The sequence below is a fragment of the Leguminivora glycinivorella genome, chromosome 4 (assembly GCF_023078275.1).
Source record: "Leguminivora glycinivorella isolate SPB_JAAS2020 chromosome 4, LegGlyc_1.1, whole genome shotgun sequence".
Classification (NCBI taxonomy): domain Eukaryota; kingdom Metazoa; phylum Arthropoda; class Insecta; order Lepidoptera; family Tortricidae; genus Leguminivora; species Leguminivora glycinivorella.
In genome coordinates, this window is record NC_062974.1 from 14302198 (window position 1) to 14320969 (window position 18772).

At 39.9% G+C, this 18772-nt stretch overlaps 1 protein-coding gene across 5 annotated transcripts in view; it reads right to left on the bottom strand.

Annotated features, from left to right (window-relative positions):
• The window catches only part of LOC125225082 (protein grainyhead), a 179963-nt gene that overhangs the window by 12414 nt on the left and 148777 nt on the right, over positions 1 to 18772 (bottom strand). For all 5 annotated transcript variants that reach the window (XM_048128611.1, XM_048128610.1, XM_048128607.1 and 2 more), the window contains 2 exons: positions 14199 to 14361; positions 1415 to 1526 (listed from right to left, as the gene is read on the bottom strand). In XM_048128611.1, coding sequence (XP_047984568.1) covers positions 1415 to 1526; positions 14199 to 14361 — 275 coding nt within the window. The remainder of the gene's footprint in view (positions 1 to 1414; positions 1527 to 14198; positions 14362 to 18772) is intronic.

Below are 18772 nucleotides of genomic sequence, written 5' to 3' on the forward strand. Positions count from 1 at the left end.
TTTAGTATTTAGATAGAAAACTCCTTAGATATACCTACTATGTAGATACGAGTTGTAAAAAAAAATCATCGTCCATCTGTCCAAGATATGATAAATAATCTACTAACTTTATTCTTAGTGCATATAAAACATGTACTAAACATATTAAGTATGTTGCAAACATGCGGAAAGACTAAGTATTTGATTGATATCAATAATACCTACTTCTATAAAATGTAGTCATATGATTTTATTGAAATAAGTACTTAACATATATATACGTTATAATGCGGATGGTGGATCAAGATTTGGATATAATTTCGAGACGTGGTGAGCACAGTGCAGGATAAGTCCCGCTGTCGACGTAAACAGGCGTTGGTGCGGTCGCGGTCCGCAGGCGCCGGCAGCATCACGCAATTAACATGCTAATGAACGCGCGCGATATCATCGCGGTACTTATGCGTCCGCCAGACTATATTGTATCATTCCTTATGTCTCTTCTTTTCGCGTTAGACAACTCACCGCGCATATATTAAGCATTATTGAAGCCATGTTTATATTGTGCCAATAAAATGCTGCTGTGCAATACCTATGCAATTCTAATTTTCTCATCTATGTAATGAAGCCAGTACACCGCTTATATAGTGTGTACCCAATAATCGTGAGCACATACAGTACTTCATTACAAAGGTGTACATACTTATATTTATCTAAAATATTAAATTTAGTAATTTCATTATTCAAATTTAAGGTTAAGATCAACATTTCTTAATAGTTAGTCTTTACGATTTCCTGTTACTCACTAAAAGTTTAAAATAGGAGGAAAGTCCATCGCGTCAGATATCTTTATTGCTTAGATCGTTTTATTCAACCTCACATCGTGGAAACGTTACATTGAGTTTCATATCTTTAATCTGGTTGTAGCCGTGGAATGCGTGATTATTACTAGGTTTACAGTGGAGGTAATATGAGGCTGGCAACATTAAGCAAGCGGGCAGTGATAGTTACGCGGCGGCGCCAGAGGACTATGAATAAGTATATTTTTAGCCGGGACGATTGATAGGTTCGCAGAGTGTGGGCCGCGATAGAGGTAGGCCTTATATATGCAAATGCTCTAACGAGATAGTAACGGCGGGAGCGAGAGCGGGAGCCGCGCGGGAGCCCGCAGCGCGGTAATTAGACCCTCCTGGCCACGCGAGAGCCACCGCCGACCCTCACGCAACTACTCCCGCATATTTCTGTGTCGCCTCAAGCACGACTGTTTTTGTGCAGGTAATGCCGTGTCTCCGATTCTTATAAGCGCTACTGTCCGATCTGCACTCTTGCAAAAACAAAGAGTCATTGTTTTCAAAATTATCTTCTTAATGGACATGTAATTACTCTCACTCACGCGATGTAGCGTTTAATGGGCATAGGAAGTCTGAATATGACTTACCGGCGTCTAGTATCCTTTGTTTTACTGAATGTTGTCTCCCGTGCCAGAACTGCCACGCTTTAATTTCATCTTCAGGTGATTTTTCTTCTCTGAACATCAACATAACCACGCTCTGAAACAAAATAAAATAAGATTTAATAATGTAATCTCTGAAATCAAAATAAAAAAAATGTTATTTTAGGACCATAAAGAATGAAGTACATAAATTGATAGAGAGGGTGGTCATTAGACACACCTGACGCCAAGAAGCTATGCTTTTGCGTAATTTATAGCAAAGTTTTAATGGCGAAAGTGGCCACCGCCGCAACGGAGCGCCTAGAGCATTTCGCGAATACGCAAAATGCGATTACCGACGCGCATTCCTGAGCTATTACGTTAAACGAGGGCGATTACGTCGTTGCGACGGGCATCTTAATTTCATACGCATTTAAATCTCCCTTGAAAAAGGCACGTGAAACCTTTCGACCGTTTCCGTTCAGGTGAAAAAGTGAAATATGCTGTTAGGAGATTTCTACAGACGAGTTAGAAAATAAAGTGAAAAAGAAGTGGCTTGCTCGAGGCGTGGTGCCAGACGTGGCCTTATAGGGCTAACGATGAGAAAGCACCTCCGATCGTCGCTTCTGATTGATGGATCGGTGCGACTGCAGCGCTCGCCAATGGTTTAGCCTCGCCCTTTTTGCCTCACTCTACTGAAACGGTGCATGGAGATACCGTGAAAACGTAATTGTTAAGCAATTCTAGCTATACACTCTAAAACTCAATGATATAATATTTGACACAGCCATAGACCACGAGCCAGGAACCGAATTCCATAACCACAAGTATTAAGGTAAGAGTTAACTCATCGTATTACGTTTATGTTTATACTATATACAATGAACTTACCTAATAGCTAAGGGCCGTTAGGAATGAAATAAACTTTTGGCAGATTGAAAAGCGGCAGCTAGCCAAATCTATCGCCTCCTAATTGAAACTTTGTCATACTTATAATAAAGATGATGCAGTAGAAATTTAATACGGTCAGCTTGCCTTATTTATTTTTACTTCACAATCTACTTTTTCATGGTTTAGCCGATGACAAGGTCAGATTTTCCAAAGTACTACTAAGTACCGATACTTGCCTAATGATTTAATGATTGAGAAGAAAAAACCCATTTTATGTATAAGTGCAAAGTCAAAGTGCAGAGTACCGAGTTCTTCTTTACTTACCGTACCTAAAGATAAAACCGTGAGCACAAAAACTAGATATGAATTTCTTCATCCTGAGAATTCATATTCATGAAACATTAATTAGAGAAAATATATTACTATTTAACACTAACTCTGACGCACTTTCTTTAAGCGCGAAAAGGACGCACTGATGTGATATGCTTACCCCACTAGTGTGCTAGGCCCACAGGACAGGATTCCAAATGTAAGGTGTATTCGGGTAATGCCGTTAATCGGGTAATGCCTTTAATCGGATAATTCCGAAATTCAAATGATAATCACCCGTGATTCCATAGTAAAAGGGTATTTTCGGAATTTACCGTCGGTTTTTGACGTTCGGAATTACCCGAGTACACCTTACCTACTTATATGAAATAATTGTAGTCATAGAAATATTATTAACGAGTCAGGAAATAGCTGCGCATTTAGGTAGGTATACAATATAATATATGTACTTAAGAGGAACGCTGGCGTTCTCCGGTTATTGGATGATGCATAGTGAACGACTCCGTGAATATTAATAGATAGCCCATGTATAAAATTGTAACGGTGCATCGTCTCCAACTGACAATATATTCATAAATAAATTTTACCGTACCATTTTATTAGAATTCTCCAAAATGATTCGTATTTCACCAAATCTTTAAACACATGTTTAACTGTAAACCTCAAATAGGTTTATGACTATGATAATGACATTCAAATCGCCGATAAGCACCTATTATCTTAAAATATTATGCTTGAGTACTGTGTACCTGAGTATTTTTAAAGACAACTGTATTTCTTAATCGTTAGTCGTAATTGGGGCAACATTTTGTTTGTTATATTGCAACTAATAATTAATAAAGTCTCACTAACTAATTTAAGCCCTAGTGCAGCGGTTTACGTAAGTTAGTGCCTATTTTGAAATTGCAATTGATACGAAATAATGTTTGCCGGGTATTGTTGCTTGACAAAGATACATTGAGCTACGCAGGTAATTACTGGGTGACTACTACGACTATCTTAAATATTCCAATTACGCAATTTATCAAAGACAAGTTTAACTACGATTACATTGACAAGTTCAACTTACTAGTACTTAAGTTATTACTTTTACAGCTCAGTACGATCTTTTGCAATATTGTGCAGCATAGATAAAATTAAATGAAGGTAAATTGTACGTAGTTATAGTTAGGTCAAATGAACTAAGACAACAATTGACAATAAATGAAGATAGATGCGATAAATTTTTAATGTGCACCATTTAATCCTCCGTGAGCATTAAGATTGGTTGCAGCAAGCGTGGGTGACACAAACAGCCCACGTTCGCCACGCTGTTAATTGGATTTTTAATCCATATTGACATTTGGTAAATACGCGGATATTAGGTTTAGTGCAGAGAAACGTAACAAATACAAATTGTAATTTGATACGAGTGGGTTAATGTTTCATTTTTTGTTGCAAGTCGAATCAATTAAATGCTGCTATTCAATTTATGCTAATTACTAATATTGTGTATATTTTGCAATATACTTATTTTGATTTTGTTAACCTTTAAAAAGTAGTTATCTCTTGCCTACCTACCCTACCCTAGTGATTTTGGAATCCTATTTGTGTTGTGTAGACTTAGATAACAAAAGAGATTAAAGAATCCTTTGAATATTGAGTGGTTTAGCATTAAATTACATTCGAATTCGACTAGGTAACCTATGAGTTTCTTTATTATTTTATTAATAATGCTTGTACGCCTTGTTTTATTAATAATGTATGCCTTGTATGTTGCTTGTATATAAAAAACGAACTAGTAGCATTTTTATTTAAGAGTACCAAAAAACTGTTAACACACTATAAACACCAAAGTTATGAAATAAAGTTTTAATTGCCTAATATTTGCATAAATCTCCGCCAGCTCCTTAATTTATGAATAAGTATGTGGGCAGGTGATTTGTGGTTTTTATTACGTAGATAGGTATGTTTGCAAGTTTGATCGTGATATTATTCAAAACATCAAAGTCTTCCTTCAAAAACAAAAATAAATGTTTGTAGAGCATTGATTGTTTTTATTTGCTAATTAATGAAGGTCCAATTTACGCGGCCGGTTAAGCATGTACACCTCGCAATCAACCAGAGCCAAATTGAGCTTATTAACTTTTTAGTAGCGTCGTTCGTCGGTCAGCGCATGTTTCATAAGAGTACAGTTTTGGTTTCTCGGGCCAGTTAGCTCCGACTTTTCGGACCGTCAATTAATTAATCGAGTGTATCGACCCGATTTCAGGAGCTCGGTTGACAATCTGTGTTATCTGATTAAGCACGCTTTCTCTTGCATGCGCGCGCTCGGTGTGACTAGTGTCACATGCGCTCGATGACTGCTCTGCCCATGTGTAGCTCACCGATTACCTACTGACAGCCACTCTACTTTAATTTCATCATTCCATTTGAATAAAACAAGCATTTGCATATATTTCAGGTATGGCATTGCGTAAGCTTAAGCTGTGACGATGGTATCTTTTTGTTAACGTGTGACAGAGAGTGAACGGTCATTAATATACACATCTTAAGCTGTCCAGTAGGTACGAATTGATTTCTGCAATGTTACCGAGATGCTATTTTTTTGTATTAAGTATTAAATGTTTTCTTTTAGTTATTGCCACAAAATTGATTGACTCCGAAAAATCACTTCTGAAATTACTCATCGATATTACAGCGCTATCATTTTACAATTTCATTCAAAAACTTGGCCGTAAAAGCCATAAGGTGCCCGCGTATTGAATAAGATTCGTGATAAATTGGCTAATTAGAGCCGAGGCCCGCGCATGTACTCACTTTATTCCTATATCAAAGCTCATTTATCACACTTGTAGAGAATGCCGCTTAATAAAACCGTAGTTTTTGTTTATGGAAGCAGTGATTCAGTAAGGTAGTAATGTGTCAACAAAACAATTACTTTTTCTGATTTTATCTCATCGTGTTACGCTTTTGTGCGTCTTCGGAGAAGTAGTGCGTGACAGCATATACAGCGGAACGGTGTCGGGTAGGTGATCGCATCATCTGTTCGTAAGCGAACAATGCATGCAATGTGATGCAACTGGGCGCACGCGGCGCGGCCAGTGCACGGGACAGGCGGCGCGGCGCGGCGTCGACGCCGGCTCGTCCTCGGCCTTCTGTCCGCCAACTTCCTCGTTAGCTGCAGGGCGCTGCCATCCATCAGACCCTATCTATTTTATGACAATTATTTATGTTCCCCGCGTAGCAAAACTATTTCGCTTACCGTTGAGCTTTATCGATAGCGCAAAAGTAATGTCCTGCCGTCTAGATACTCTATATCTGATACGGTTACGTCTGTTTGTTAAGTGCGCTAGTTGTTTGTGCTAGTTGTTTTAACGCCTAGGTTATTTGCTGCAAATGTTCTCTGTAGCGAATGTCGGTTTCGACATAAATTCTGAGCGGAACTGTGGGTGTAACTGCTGCAGTTGCTTGCGATCTACGTGTTGGTATTTATTACACCTCAAGTGAAATATATCAATGGTCATTTTTGTATCGTAAAGAATAGATTTCATTCATTCATGAAAATCATGAAGCAAAATTAATTTTGTCTTTCGCTGGAGTCCAATAACGCAGATTTTTTTAGCTTGAGCACAAGTGGAGGATAACGTGTATTTGAGAACATGCATTAAGTTATTAAAGGCTGCGTGCATGGTATTATGTGTTACGCGGAGGCTGGAGGGAGGGCGCCTCAGGCGCGCGGAAGATTGCTAGAGATGTGCGCTTCCGCTCGCGGACAAATTGCTCCACGCTCGCGCATCCGGCGAGAACCCACCACCACTAATTGAAAATCGAACTCGGACTAAATTATTATTTCCAATACTCGACTAACTAAATTACGTACTAGTGCAAGATTAAATGTTTCTTAATTACAGAGGGTTTTGTATTAGCCGCTTTTATTATTAGCAATATAAATGCATCAATTTCATTTGATTGTGTTATGCACACAGTGGCCGCTAAATCTCGATTAAATCGGAGCAATTCCTGCGATCCGTCCAGCGTCGGATTAACATCCGAAGTCGCGTCGTAACACTAATCTGCTTAAATGTCGAAAGGAAATGTCAGATTGTAAAGTGCAGCTCTGGACGAGCATGATGGGGCTTATGAGTGGGCCTCCCGCTTAGAGCACGACTCGCTGCCACTCACACTCCTCGCTACATCATGCATCTGCAAACACGACTAACATTAGGTACAATTATATAAGACAAATATGCCTATTGCACTATTACACCTTCCATCCAACTATAATACCTACTACATGTCACATGCGTATAATGGAACCAATATTGTGCTAAAACGATCATTCAATTTCCTGAAAAGTAGTAACATGTTTTAAACAATATTCTTCCAATAATAGTGTTCCATTATCACGTCGTCGTAAGTATACATAATTATGTATATTCATTATGGAAATATTACGTCAATGAGGTATTAACATTAATCCATTGTTTTAAGTCGCAAATCATGTAACGATTGCACAATGGTTCTGAGACGTAGCGTTGCGTTTGATTAGGACGCGTGTCGGTGCACTGTCGCGGTGGCGCGATGCTATCGCGATTGACGCTAAATACGCGCCCGCCAAGACGCGATATCGACTCGAGCAATGACGGACTTCAACTTACGTAATGCCATTTGCGTCCAACTTTGCTGTCACCTAAGTTGAGGAATTAAGGTTAAGACGAGTGAAAGTTGATCTATAAAAAACAAATATAATTACGATTCTATCGAGAGAACGCAATGTGATTGATAATGCAAAAATATTTTGCCGAATGGCTATCGAGCGCTTATGTACAGTTACGCAGTTTCAGCAGTTACGTGGAGCTGTATTATCGAATACCACGTAATATTTCGAAAGCATAATGGCTATCGTGTATTATGCGAACCTGAAACCGAACGTGGAAAGTTCACGCTCGGCGGAGCGCGACCCTCGCGCGTAGACGCGGCTACGACACCTAGCCACTTCACCTCCTTCGTGCAGTTGGTTCCAGCAGCTACGATGTCTCACGGCGCAGACAGACATTCTATTTCATCACGTAATATACAAAAATTATCGAGTTATCCGTGTCTGGAACGTAAATTAACGATTAATGTAGAAATACGTACATATCTACCAAGCATTGCGAAAGTTATTTGGGCGTCTCTAATTTACATAATTATATTTTGTTCTCAAAAAGTTATTCACTCCTTACATCTTTCAAAAATCAGCAAACCAAACAAAGGTTACAATTTTAATGATAACGGGATATGTTATTTGTTGGGACATAATGAGTTTCTTTGATCAGAAAAAAAAATCGTGTCGAATTTTATTCAGTTAAGAAAACGAGCTACTAAAATGCAATGATGATAATTGAAGGAACATAAATTTACTTCGAAATGTAGATACTCGTAAAAGATGTTTATGGTTTAAAAGCAAGCTTATAAGATTCTTATCTTATAAGCTTATAAGAAATTAAGAAATACATTTCACGCCTTAATCAACTTTTGCATTATTATTATTAAAGTGTTATAATTATTTGCTAGCTACGTTTACGACATATGTACTAATATCGTGGATTAACTTTTGATTCGCCCATTTATAGGTATTTTAAATTAAATCTAATGGAAATAGTACAGCATAATTTTAAAGTTAACATATCTAATGCTATGTATCTATTCAAAGTAGGTTGGTACCTAATTTATAAAATGCCGTTGCTCATGTTTTATGTCGTATAATTTCGCAATTTATAATCATTAGCGTGTTTCTGAAGCGACGAAGCCGAGCAGCGCGGGCGCAGGGTAGCGAGGGTGCAACTTAATTGAGACATCTCGACAAATGATTGATTACAGTGCGGCCGTGATTCGTATTACAAATACCAAAAAAAACGAAAATGCAAATTCAATTATGTGTTTTTGGGCTACATTGTTGCACATTTTTTGTGAAATTGCATAAGAAAATCATTACACCCGATTGCTCCCTGTGAGAATTATTTGAACTGTCTCAGATGACAGCCCTTCACTTGTCCGCGACGGCCGAAAGGTGTGCGCCCGCGTGCTCTGAATACGACCGTTATAATCCCTCATCGCGCATAACATGTGCGGTGTAAAAGGTATCATTAACGATTGCCTTAAAAAGGCAAACGGGGCAATCATTAAAATCGTAAAATATTGCAAAGAGAAAAGATTGTATTAATAAAGAGACGTATCTCGTTACGCGAGTTTCCGTTCCTACGAAAGTGAACACAATGATGTCAGTTAACGATAAAAACTAGAGTAAAAAATGCTCTGAATGAGTGGGCGCGCATTAAGTCGACGCCGGTTAATCGCGCCGGCGACGGAATACCGCATATACGATAAGCGGAAGTTTTACTCCTACTTACTGATAATGATAACCACTACTTTAACCGTACCTACTCTATGATCTATCTACAAGTAAAGTCCATAATATTAAGTTAGGTCATTCATCATCCGCCTTGCGTTATCCCGGCATTTGCCATTAAATTAGGTATCAACCTATTTTTTTTAAATAAAAATTATGATAAAAATCTTTTGTTATGATAATCAGCATATAACGTCTTTAATTCTCTGAACCTTAAATAAAGAGCTACGATTAATGAGATTACGTTTAACGGGTTGCATACTTATATGCATTTTAGTTTAAGCTTAGGGTTACCTACTGCGTGCACATCCAACCCTCGTGCAACTGGGAAAGGTAACAAAAACTAAACTGTTTTACTAGCAAAATGATTAATTGCTACAGAGTACTTTGATTGATCGGTCTTCTTTCATGTTTTATACTGCAACCCATTAAAACGGTAAGAATATTTGCACTGCTTAAGTATTTTAGGACAACGTTTTAAAAACCGATTTGTTCTGCGCATTAAAAGCGTGATATTCTTGTAGCGTGCGAATGTTTCGAGAGTGGATGTGAAATTGTGTCTGTCGTTTATTGGGACGTCGCAACGGTGTTTAATTAGGTGCAAAATGTTGCATTCGGCGCGGGCGGGGCGGACAGCCGCCGCGATGGTATCGAAGCTCCGCCAAAACAAGGGCGGCGCTGCCTGCCATAATTACGATTCCGCCACGCACACTCCGCTCGCCAAATCTCGACTCTACTAAAAATTTCCTGACACGCAAAATTTATTCAGATTGCGTGTGAAATTTAAATTGTCAGCCACGGTTTATAACGAAATAATTGCTTGTGTTGGTTTAACGATTATCTCTAAAAGCATGAAAACGTTTACTTTTATTTCTCGGTATTATTAAGTTACTCAAAAGTCGATGACTTTCAACATAAAGCTAAAAACCGTGTAGGCGACAAAAACAAAACAAAATGTGAATTTAACTGTACTTACCTATAAAAGTACAAATGTAACGAGATTCTCGGGTAACACAACTTATTTAATATCAAATTTAAACTTGTAGCGCTAGTGATATTCTTATAGATAGGTAGGCATTTGCTTAGATCGGACAGAACAAAAGAGACTACAACATTTCAAGCCACGACAACCTATTCAGGAATGTAACTTTTTTCAAGCTGGAACAAAACAAAATGCTCGTTAAGGAAACACGATGTTTGCCGCATTGAAATTATTTTATCATATACAGTAAGGTTATTGTTTAAGGGGAGCGATATTATCCGAGCGGAGCGCGGGCTCCCGGGGCGGTCATTGTGTTCCTATATGGCGAATGTCAAAAGCGTCGTCTTAATTATCGGGCGCGGCTTTACAATGCGGACTCGATTGCGGCGAGATAAGGCCCCATACCTACTATCTGAATCAGTATTGAATGCGATACGCCGCTCGCGGCCGCGCGCCGGCTCACACTCGCTCCACTTACTGCCTTAATAATAACTTCAAACGTATGTCGCATTGTATCTTAGATTATACCGATCTAACTCCATTCAATACAGATAAAACATGTTTGACCATGGAACATACAAGAAAAGGAAAGAAAACTGAACACCTGAATAGCAATTGCATTTCATTAAACTAACTAGGTAGGTACTCGTATTAAGTAAACCAGGTACTGCTCACACTAAGTTTTTATGTTGAATAATAAGAACGTGCCAACGAACAAACCTCCTTTAAATTAATCAGGGTTAACTTTTTTGGGTCTGTCCATATTCAGCCTCTTACGGTTAAGTTATAATTAAATAGACCTTATTCCCTACTAATGTGAAACATGCGAAGATAATAATAATCTACAATATAAAGGCGTAGGGATGTGACGACCCCATCGCCCATTGGTTTTACCAGTGCAATCAGTCAACGCAGGGCAGCTTGTGGCGAGCTGTTGGGGAACAGCGACCCCACGTACCCGAGTGCTCCTGGGGAGTTCTGTTACCCGTAAGGCGGGTGGGTGGGACAGTACTCTCTACCTCTGGCTTGCCTTGGCTGGCCGTCCAGAGTGGAGTCGTTAGGGCTATATGCCCCAGGGGTGGAAGTGAAAATTTGCATAAGACGCGAGTTGGTGCAGTGGCTTAACAGCCACTGGGCAGAAAGCGGTGTACACCTCTCGACACCCTTGAGTTCTCACACCGGTGTTGCCCTTGAGCCATCTTGGATGTCGCTTTTTGTGGGGGCCCATCTTGTGGGGACGAGTCACCGTCTGCCGGAAATAAAATTGGATACCGTTTTATTAGGCAGGCGTCCGGTTTTTTATCCATAGCCCAGTATTTAGTCCATCACTTTCATCAAAATAGACCAGTTCATTTTAGATTCCATTAACTCTCAAATAGTCCTTACACCCTGGCGGGTGTTGCCTCTGCGTGTGTCCCATGATACGGGCAAGGGCAACATCCGCTCGGTGTACCCCTTACATTTCATTAAAGTGTCGAAAGGGCCTCTACGTGTTGGCTTCGGCCCCGCGCACGCCTCCCAAAGGTCCGGAATACCATTGTTCCGTGATAGGAAAGATCTACAATATTAAGATAAGTCTACGTGTTATCGATTTACCATTATTATTACCGATCGAAATTTTGGTTCTATAATGATTAATGAACCAGGTACTATAATTGTAAGGAGCTGTAATTTGCCATTAATATGTTTTTATTATCCACGGCCAATTATGGGTAAATACAACTTCAAACAATGGTATTCTGGTACCTACGCTTACGCCGATAATCTAAACTAGGACCAGATTGTATTGTACCTACCTGATTTTCTGGTTTTTCAAGAAAAGTAACTAAACTAAAGCAATTTCATTGTTACAAAGATCTCGTGTTGGACTCTATTAAATGATATCATTTCCTGGGAAGTGTCAGAACAATAATGCGAGGGGATTTCCGATTTCCATGGTAAATGCGACGCGTGTGGGTTTATCTTTTGTCTATTGAACATTGATCATTTTCTCATGAGATAATGGACAACTCGAGTCACGCAATTATGTAACGTTACTCCGATTAATAAATAACACAAATAATACAATTCCTAGTTTTTCCGCATCTAAATATAAATATCCCCAAAATATCGTTGGGCGGATAGAGTGGAGGTAGACCTCCGTGAGCTCGGCGTCGGCGAAAGCTGGCGCGATACCGCTCAAGACCGAGTCAAATGGCGTGCTCTTGTGTTGGAGGCCAAAACTCACTTTGGGTTATCGCGCCAGCCAAGTAGTAGTAGTAAATATAAATAAGTATGTATAAAAAAATGGATAGTTGAAAATGAACACCACAGTGTTGAGTTTTGTATGTTGGTTTGTAATTATTTTGTGGTTAGTGAGCGAAGGCGAGGGCAGCGGAGCCCGGGTGCAGGTGGGGAAACTGACACGAGATGCGTGCGTGTATGCGGTCGCCGCTTCCTGGGCTACCGACCCGAGAACTTGTCCTAACAAACCCAATTAACAAATCTGATAACTAAAAACCCCTTGTCTTAAACTGATTGGAACAAAGACAGTAATAATTAAGTAGGGACGCCGGAACTTGTAAATGTCAATTTGTAATGACAGTCCTCTAGACTGATAGCGGGCTGCGTTCAGCCTTTCACAAAGTGACAAGTGACGCGCGATGCGTCTGACGCGGCGCGGCGTAGGCGCACCCGGCGTGGGCTACCCAATAAAATTATACACGTTGCATCCCGCTCGTAAATATCGATCAAACACCGATTACATTTCCGCACAGGAGCAATAATTTCGAACATTTTATTATTCCGCGCTAGAATTATAAATTGAGATGTTCGGTGAGAGGCGGCGCGGTTGTGTTTTACGACTGCCTATGCCTCTTAAAGTGCGGCGCGGCTTTCTAGGGTCCGCGGGCAAACATCCGGCCGGCCAACGGTTAACGCCGATAGCTTCGATTCATTTTAATAATAAAAAGTCATCGGGCTGCAGCCACTATCGACGGTAACTACTATTCATGTTTATTCATAGAGTGTATTTCAAGCGCCTATCTACCAGTCCACTTGATAGCTGCCTAGCGGTACACAAAAAGATTAATTTATGTAATTTATGTAAAATGTTTGAACCCCTGTAGGTAAAATAAAAATGTACTGTAGAACAACATCCATAAATATACCTAATACATTTATACGGCCTCAGTCATATGATCCCAACAATAGTTATTTGTTATACAAGGGGGCAAGGTTGTATTTTAACGCCGAGTGTGGAATTGAAAAACGAGCAAGTGAAAGGATTCTATAGTTGAACCTTGTAGTTGAGGTTTGAGAATAGAATCCTGAACTTGCGAGTTTTTTAACACACGAGAAGTAAAATACATTTGCACCCGAGTGTAACACAAAACTTTTCCCCTCATATAGCGAGGAAACTACAACGCAAAAAATGCGTTTATCACTGCTTCCAGTAGTTCCACGGGTGGTAAATCATCTTTATTGCTAGATTCACCTACTTTTATCAATTTTAAAGTAGTTAATTTGACTTTATTCAAGGTCAAATTACTTAACCCACTAGTGGATAAAATGCGTTTTTACCCGCTGGTATTAAAGGACAAAACACGTGTTTCCGAGCTAGTGAGGGGAAAAATATTTTTGACCACACCAAGGTAGAGATCAATTTTGCTATTCGAAAACAGATAGCAAAATTGCATCTTCTCTAAATTTTTCTTGTGGATAAAAATCCACAAGAGTGCAAAGTATACAAATTTTAAATTGATGCCTTGAGCTGGCTGGTAGAATTTACCTACAAATAATTATTTTGAATCATAAATATTAAATAGATTGCTGGATTTGATTTAGTTTGACGTTTTATAGTCAGTATTTTGTTCATATTGGTGTGGTAAAAAAATTGTGTTTCACTCGGTGGCAAAGTTTGTTTAACCTACGTGCCTTGAAATCCTTGCAACGCTCAAGATTCCACTTTTTGACCCACTCGCTACGCTCGCGGTTCAATATTGGAGTCTTTCGCTTGCTCGGGTATCAATATTGGCACGTGTGGTTAAACAACAACTTTGCCCTTTGTCCTCCACGTGTAGTAGGCGTCGCAGCTTGATAAAAAATCGGTAGCATAAGTAGTTCTCGAGATATTTAGTAATGTGACAGACAGACAGACGGACAGAGCGGTACCTTAAGGTTATCTTTTGTACCTTTTTGGTACAGAACCCTAAAACATAGTTAATGGCACTAACCTTGACCGTCTGGTTCTTGAGCGGCTTGTCGGGGTCGTGCACGTACTCCAGCGTGATGCCGTAGAACTGCCCCTTGTTGATGTAGGTGATGCGGTCATCCTCGCGCCGCTGCGAGCTGCTGCTCGCCGTCTCCAGGTGGTACTTGAAGCCGTACGGCGAAAACCTACACAATCATATCGTATGTCATTTGTATACCTAAATAACAACGTATTTATTTCTAATACATAAAATTAATATAAACGTTTGTGTTATATTAGGGTCATGAGGGTCATCCTTATTTGTCAAGATTATTTTTTCCAATGGAAATTTATGTAATACTAAAGTGAGATTATTATTTTCAGCATTTTTAAATACATTTTAGAGGCCGCACCCATCCTTACATAAAGTCTGTTCGGAGAAGAAGAAGAGTCGCGGAAAGGATTGGACTCTAGTACGTACCGTAGACAACTGCAGCAGGTAAATTATATAACATAATATAATGTTGTCACAATCTTTCAACATTGTTGTAAAATTCTCAGAGTATAGTCAGTTAAGCAAACTACCTGCTACGAAACTACCATAATGTAGCCTTAGATCTAGGCAGATAACTAAAAACGTAAGCTAACAGCACTCGTAAGCGGTAAAGTTCACGCATATGCAAATAAAACGACAATGTTCCAAGCCGACTCAACAAGCATTTAGAAAAAGTGCGATTTCTTCTTTGAGATGCTTATCTACAGATACAAGTTCTCGACAATAATTTCCATGAACTGAGCAATAACACTGTGCAAAAAGTGGAAATCTTAATTGCACCGCAAGCAATGTTTGTGGGCCGCCGTTATATAAAGTTGCAGAGATCCAGTTGTTAGTACGCGATGAAAAACCGTTTTCTCGTGATTTCCTGAGCTAGGGATCTACGGAAGGAAAACCCCGCTAATCGGTAATATAGTTGATCGCGTGTCGCGGCTCGTTAGAGCGGCGCGCGCCCGCTCTTGTCGCCGCGCCAATCTACGCCTACGACGCCGAGGTGTCACACCAAATGACACTAGGAAACGTCATTATCAGCCTACTTTATTATAGCTCTCGCACTAAACAATGCAATGAGATAAACGCAATAAATAATTATGAAAGATTTAATCCGGAATGTCGGCCCGCCATTTTACATCGATTCCATTCTTGACTCGCGGTTGCACCATTAAAGCTTATTGGAAACAATTTGGTAAACAGGCCCGCTGATGTTTGCGATTTAAACCGAGCATGGGCAGATAAAGGCCGTGTAATGCAAACGCGGGCCGACAGTGACGGATCGGTCGCGGCGCTCGCCTATCTGATGCTCTCTAAGTGATTCCAAGCGCAATTTCCATTTGCGACGTTGCTCTCTATTGTCATTTTGACTATCCTTATCCTTTATATTCTTGCAAGCTGGTTTTACATGGAATCAAAGACTAATGAACGTTTATCGAACAAAACGTAATATTTATTGTTAATAATATGAACCCATATGGTTAGGTGTTTTGAAGAACAAGAATACTTTCATAACACCTATCGTTAACGACTGCCAAGTAAACGGGTATATGAACCTCATACCCGTAATAAATAACACATTGTTTTCCAATGAGCTTCATTACAAATTTCAGCGATGCAGCAGCCAAAAAAGACACTTCCTGCGTGAAGACGAGGGCCGTTCATGAATAAATCAATCGGTGAGGCGCGGAAATTGATGAGTGCACAAAAAGCCTCAGAACTTCGCGGCAACAAAGTGCTCACAATAAAAACGCATGCCGAGATAAGAGCCCGGGCGTCCCGCGGAGGGCTCCCGGCCCAAATCAGATGCGCATAATCCGCGCGCCCTTATACAGAGCCCCACCGACTACACTACACACCGCACGACCAGCTCATACCTTATTCTTACTACATCAGCCCCACATGTGGTAGACAAAACCGTTTTTGTTGCAAGCCGATCGAGAAATTAAAATAATACAGTAGCTCTCGATAACCAAGAGGGCTACATTAGTGAATCCCGCTATTCAGTAAAGTGCATTAACTGATGCGCCAAGATATCGTCTCATCGTTCGTTGATGGAAATTGAAACACCATTGTATGCCCGAGACGAATGCTTTGACTGATACAATGCCTCGAATGCCTACGTACCTGAGGTTTTGTTTCACTGAAATTTATATTGCTTTTGTTGCAACTGCAGCAGTATTGTTTGCGTTACGTACGAAATACTAACTATGGCAATCTTAAGTCATTATGTAGTTTAAGCTATTAAATTGGTAGAGTAAAACTTACGTACATAAGTGGAAAGGATAGCGTTAAATAAGTAAGAAGAAATATATTGAAAGGATACCGATCGAGGTCACTCAGCTATTACTGCAGCTAGAAAATTAAAAGATGTTATCTGATAATGCTAGGGTTGGTGCACGCATGATAGCATGTTAGCAGGGCGCGGGGCAGCGGCGGGCGGCGGTTAATGAGAACGCTTAGGCGGCGTAATAGCGGCGTACTGATTGCCAGGTGCACTCCTCGCCGACACACGCACCGTCACAACACCATAATGGTGATGCACCTCAATTATTTACCAGCCCAGGATTTGCCAATCACGTGGGATAATGTCCTATCTTTTTAACGGGTTGCATTTCCGTAGCAAGTTACCAGGATATTTATTATTATATAGTTGAACTTAGTAATCTCGGCACATACTTTGCAATGATAAAATGTTACCATAAACGCCTAATCTAACTTCTATGGCACACTCACATTCAAAGTTAATTTAAGCGGGATCTAAGTGGTGACAACCCTACCTATATCTCATAAGTGGTAGTTCAATGAAATTTACTAAACTGCTACCGGATAGAATTATGTTCTCTAACGTTTTAAATGCATAAGCGAGTAATAATGTTGATCAGAGTAATTACTTCCCATATTTTATGTTAGATGGTACACGTAGACGCTATTAGTGGTAATTCAAAAACTGAATCAAGGTAGGTAGTTGAAATTAAATTTTCCGTGTAAGCGTTGGCTTGTACAAAAAACCGGCCAAGTGCGAGTCGGACTCGCCCACCGAGGGTTCCGTACAAACTTTCAATGGTTAAAATAACCATACTACTCATACTCATATTCATTTATTCATTCAACGCCATTTTACGCGTCAAGATTTGATTTCAAAAAATAATAGTCATACAACAATAATACTTAGAGAATAAATAGACAGAAGATTGAAATTACAAAAAGTTAGGCAATATTCACATAAAAAATGCACAAAAATATTTTTCTAATTAGGTACTTAATAAAAAAATTGTCATAAGTGTAGAACGGGTGCTCGACCAGCCAATTTTTTAAGCGATAGGTACTTAAAGTTCGACACACTAGGCGCTTCAACCACATATTGCGGCAATTTATTATAGACGGCAGGGTCCATCACATGTGTTAATTTGACCGTAAATTGGATTTCGCCAATTTACGGTCGATACCTACTAACTTTCCGGCATTTCGAATGTTGTACTTGGAACACATGTTGTTAGTTTTGTCACAGAATATATGTATAATAGTACAAGTACAGAAGGCTCACTCCTTTGATGTTCACAAAATGACGCTATTCTAAATTCTTACCTACATTAACAAACGGACCGCACGCGAGCAGCCAACATTGAATTTTTCCCCTCACTAGCTCGGAAACACGTGTAGTAATAAAGATCATTTACCACCTGTGGAACTACTGGAAGCAGTGATAAAAGAAAATCTTGCAGTACAAAAGGCGGAATCATGCTTTAAGGCATTCTCTACTATGTTGATCTTTCTTTTATGCGGGGGCTTCGCCCCCCGAGCCCTCCTTTATATGCTCTTAAGGGTCTCAAGAAAACCCTATCCCAAGTTATTTTAAATACTACGTTGATCTTTCCTTTATGCGGGGGGCTTCGCCCCCGAGCCCCCCTTATTCATGCTCTTCAGGGTCACAATAAAACCCTATCCCAACTTACTTTAAATACTACGTTGATGTTTATTTTATGCGGAGGGCTTCGCCCCCCGAGCCCCCCTTTATTTCCTCTTAAGGGTCTCAAGAAAACCCTATCCCAACTTATTTTAAATACTATGTTGATCTTTTTTTTGTGGGGAGCTTCGCCCCCGAGCCCCTCTTTACTTGCTCTTAAGGGTCACAAGAAAACCCTATCCCAACTTATTTTAAATACTACGTTGATCTTTCTTTTTTGCGGGGGCTTCGCCCCCCGAGCCCCCCCCCCCTTTATTTACTCTGAACGGTCACAAGAAAACCCTAACCCAACTTATTTTAAATACTACGTTGATCTTTCTTTTTTGCGGGGGGCTTCGCCCCCGAGCCCCCCTTTATTTCCTCTGGAGGGTCACAAGAAAACCTTAACCCAACTAATTTTAAATACTACGTTGATCTGTCTTTTTTGTGGGGGCTTCGATCGCCCCTGAGCCCCCTTTATTTGCTCTTAAGGGTCTCAAGAAAACCCTATCCCAACTTATTTTAAATACTACGTTGATCTTTTTAGTAGTTCCAGTTCATATCTTCCGGCTCCATCATCAGACCTTGAAACCTAATCGTAGTCAAAGTTCATTACAAGACTTTT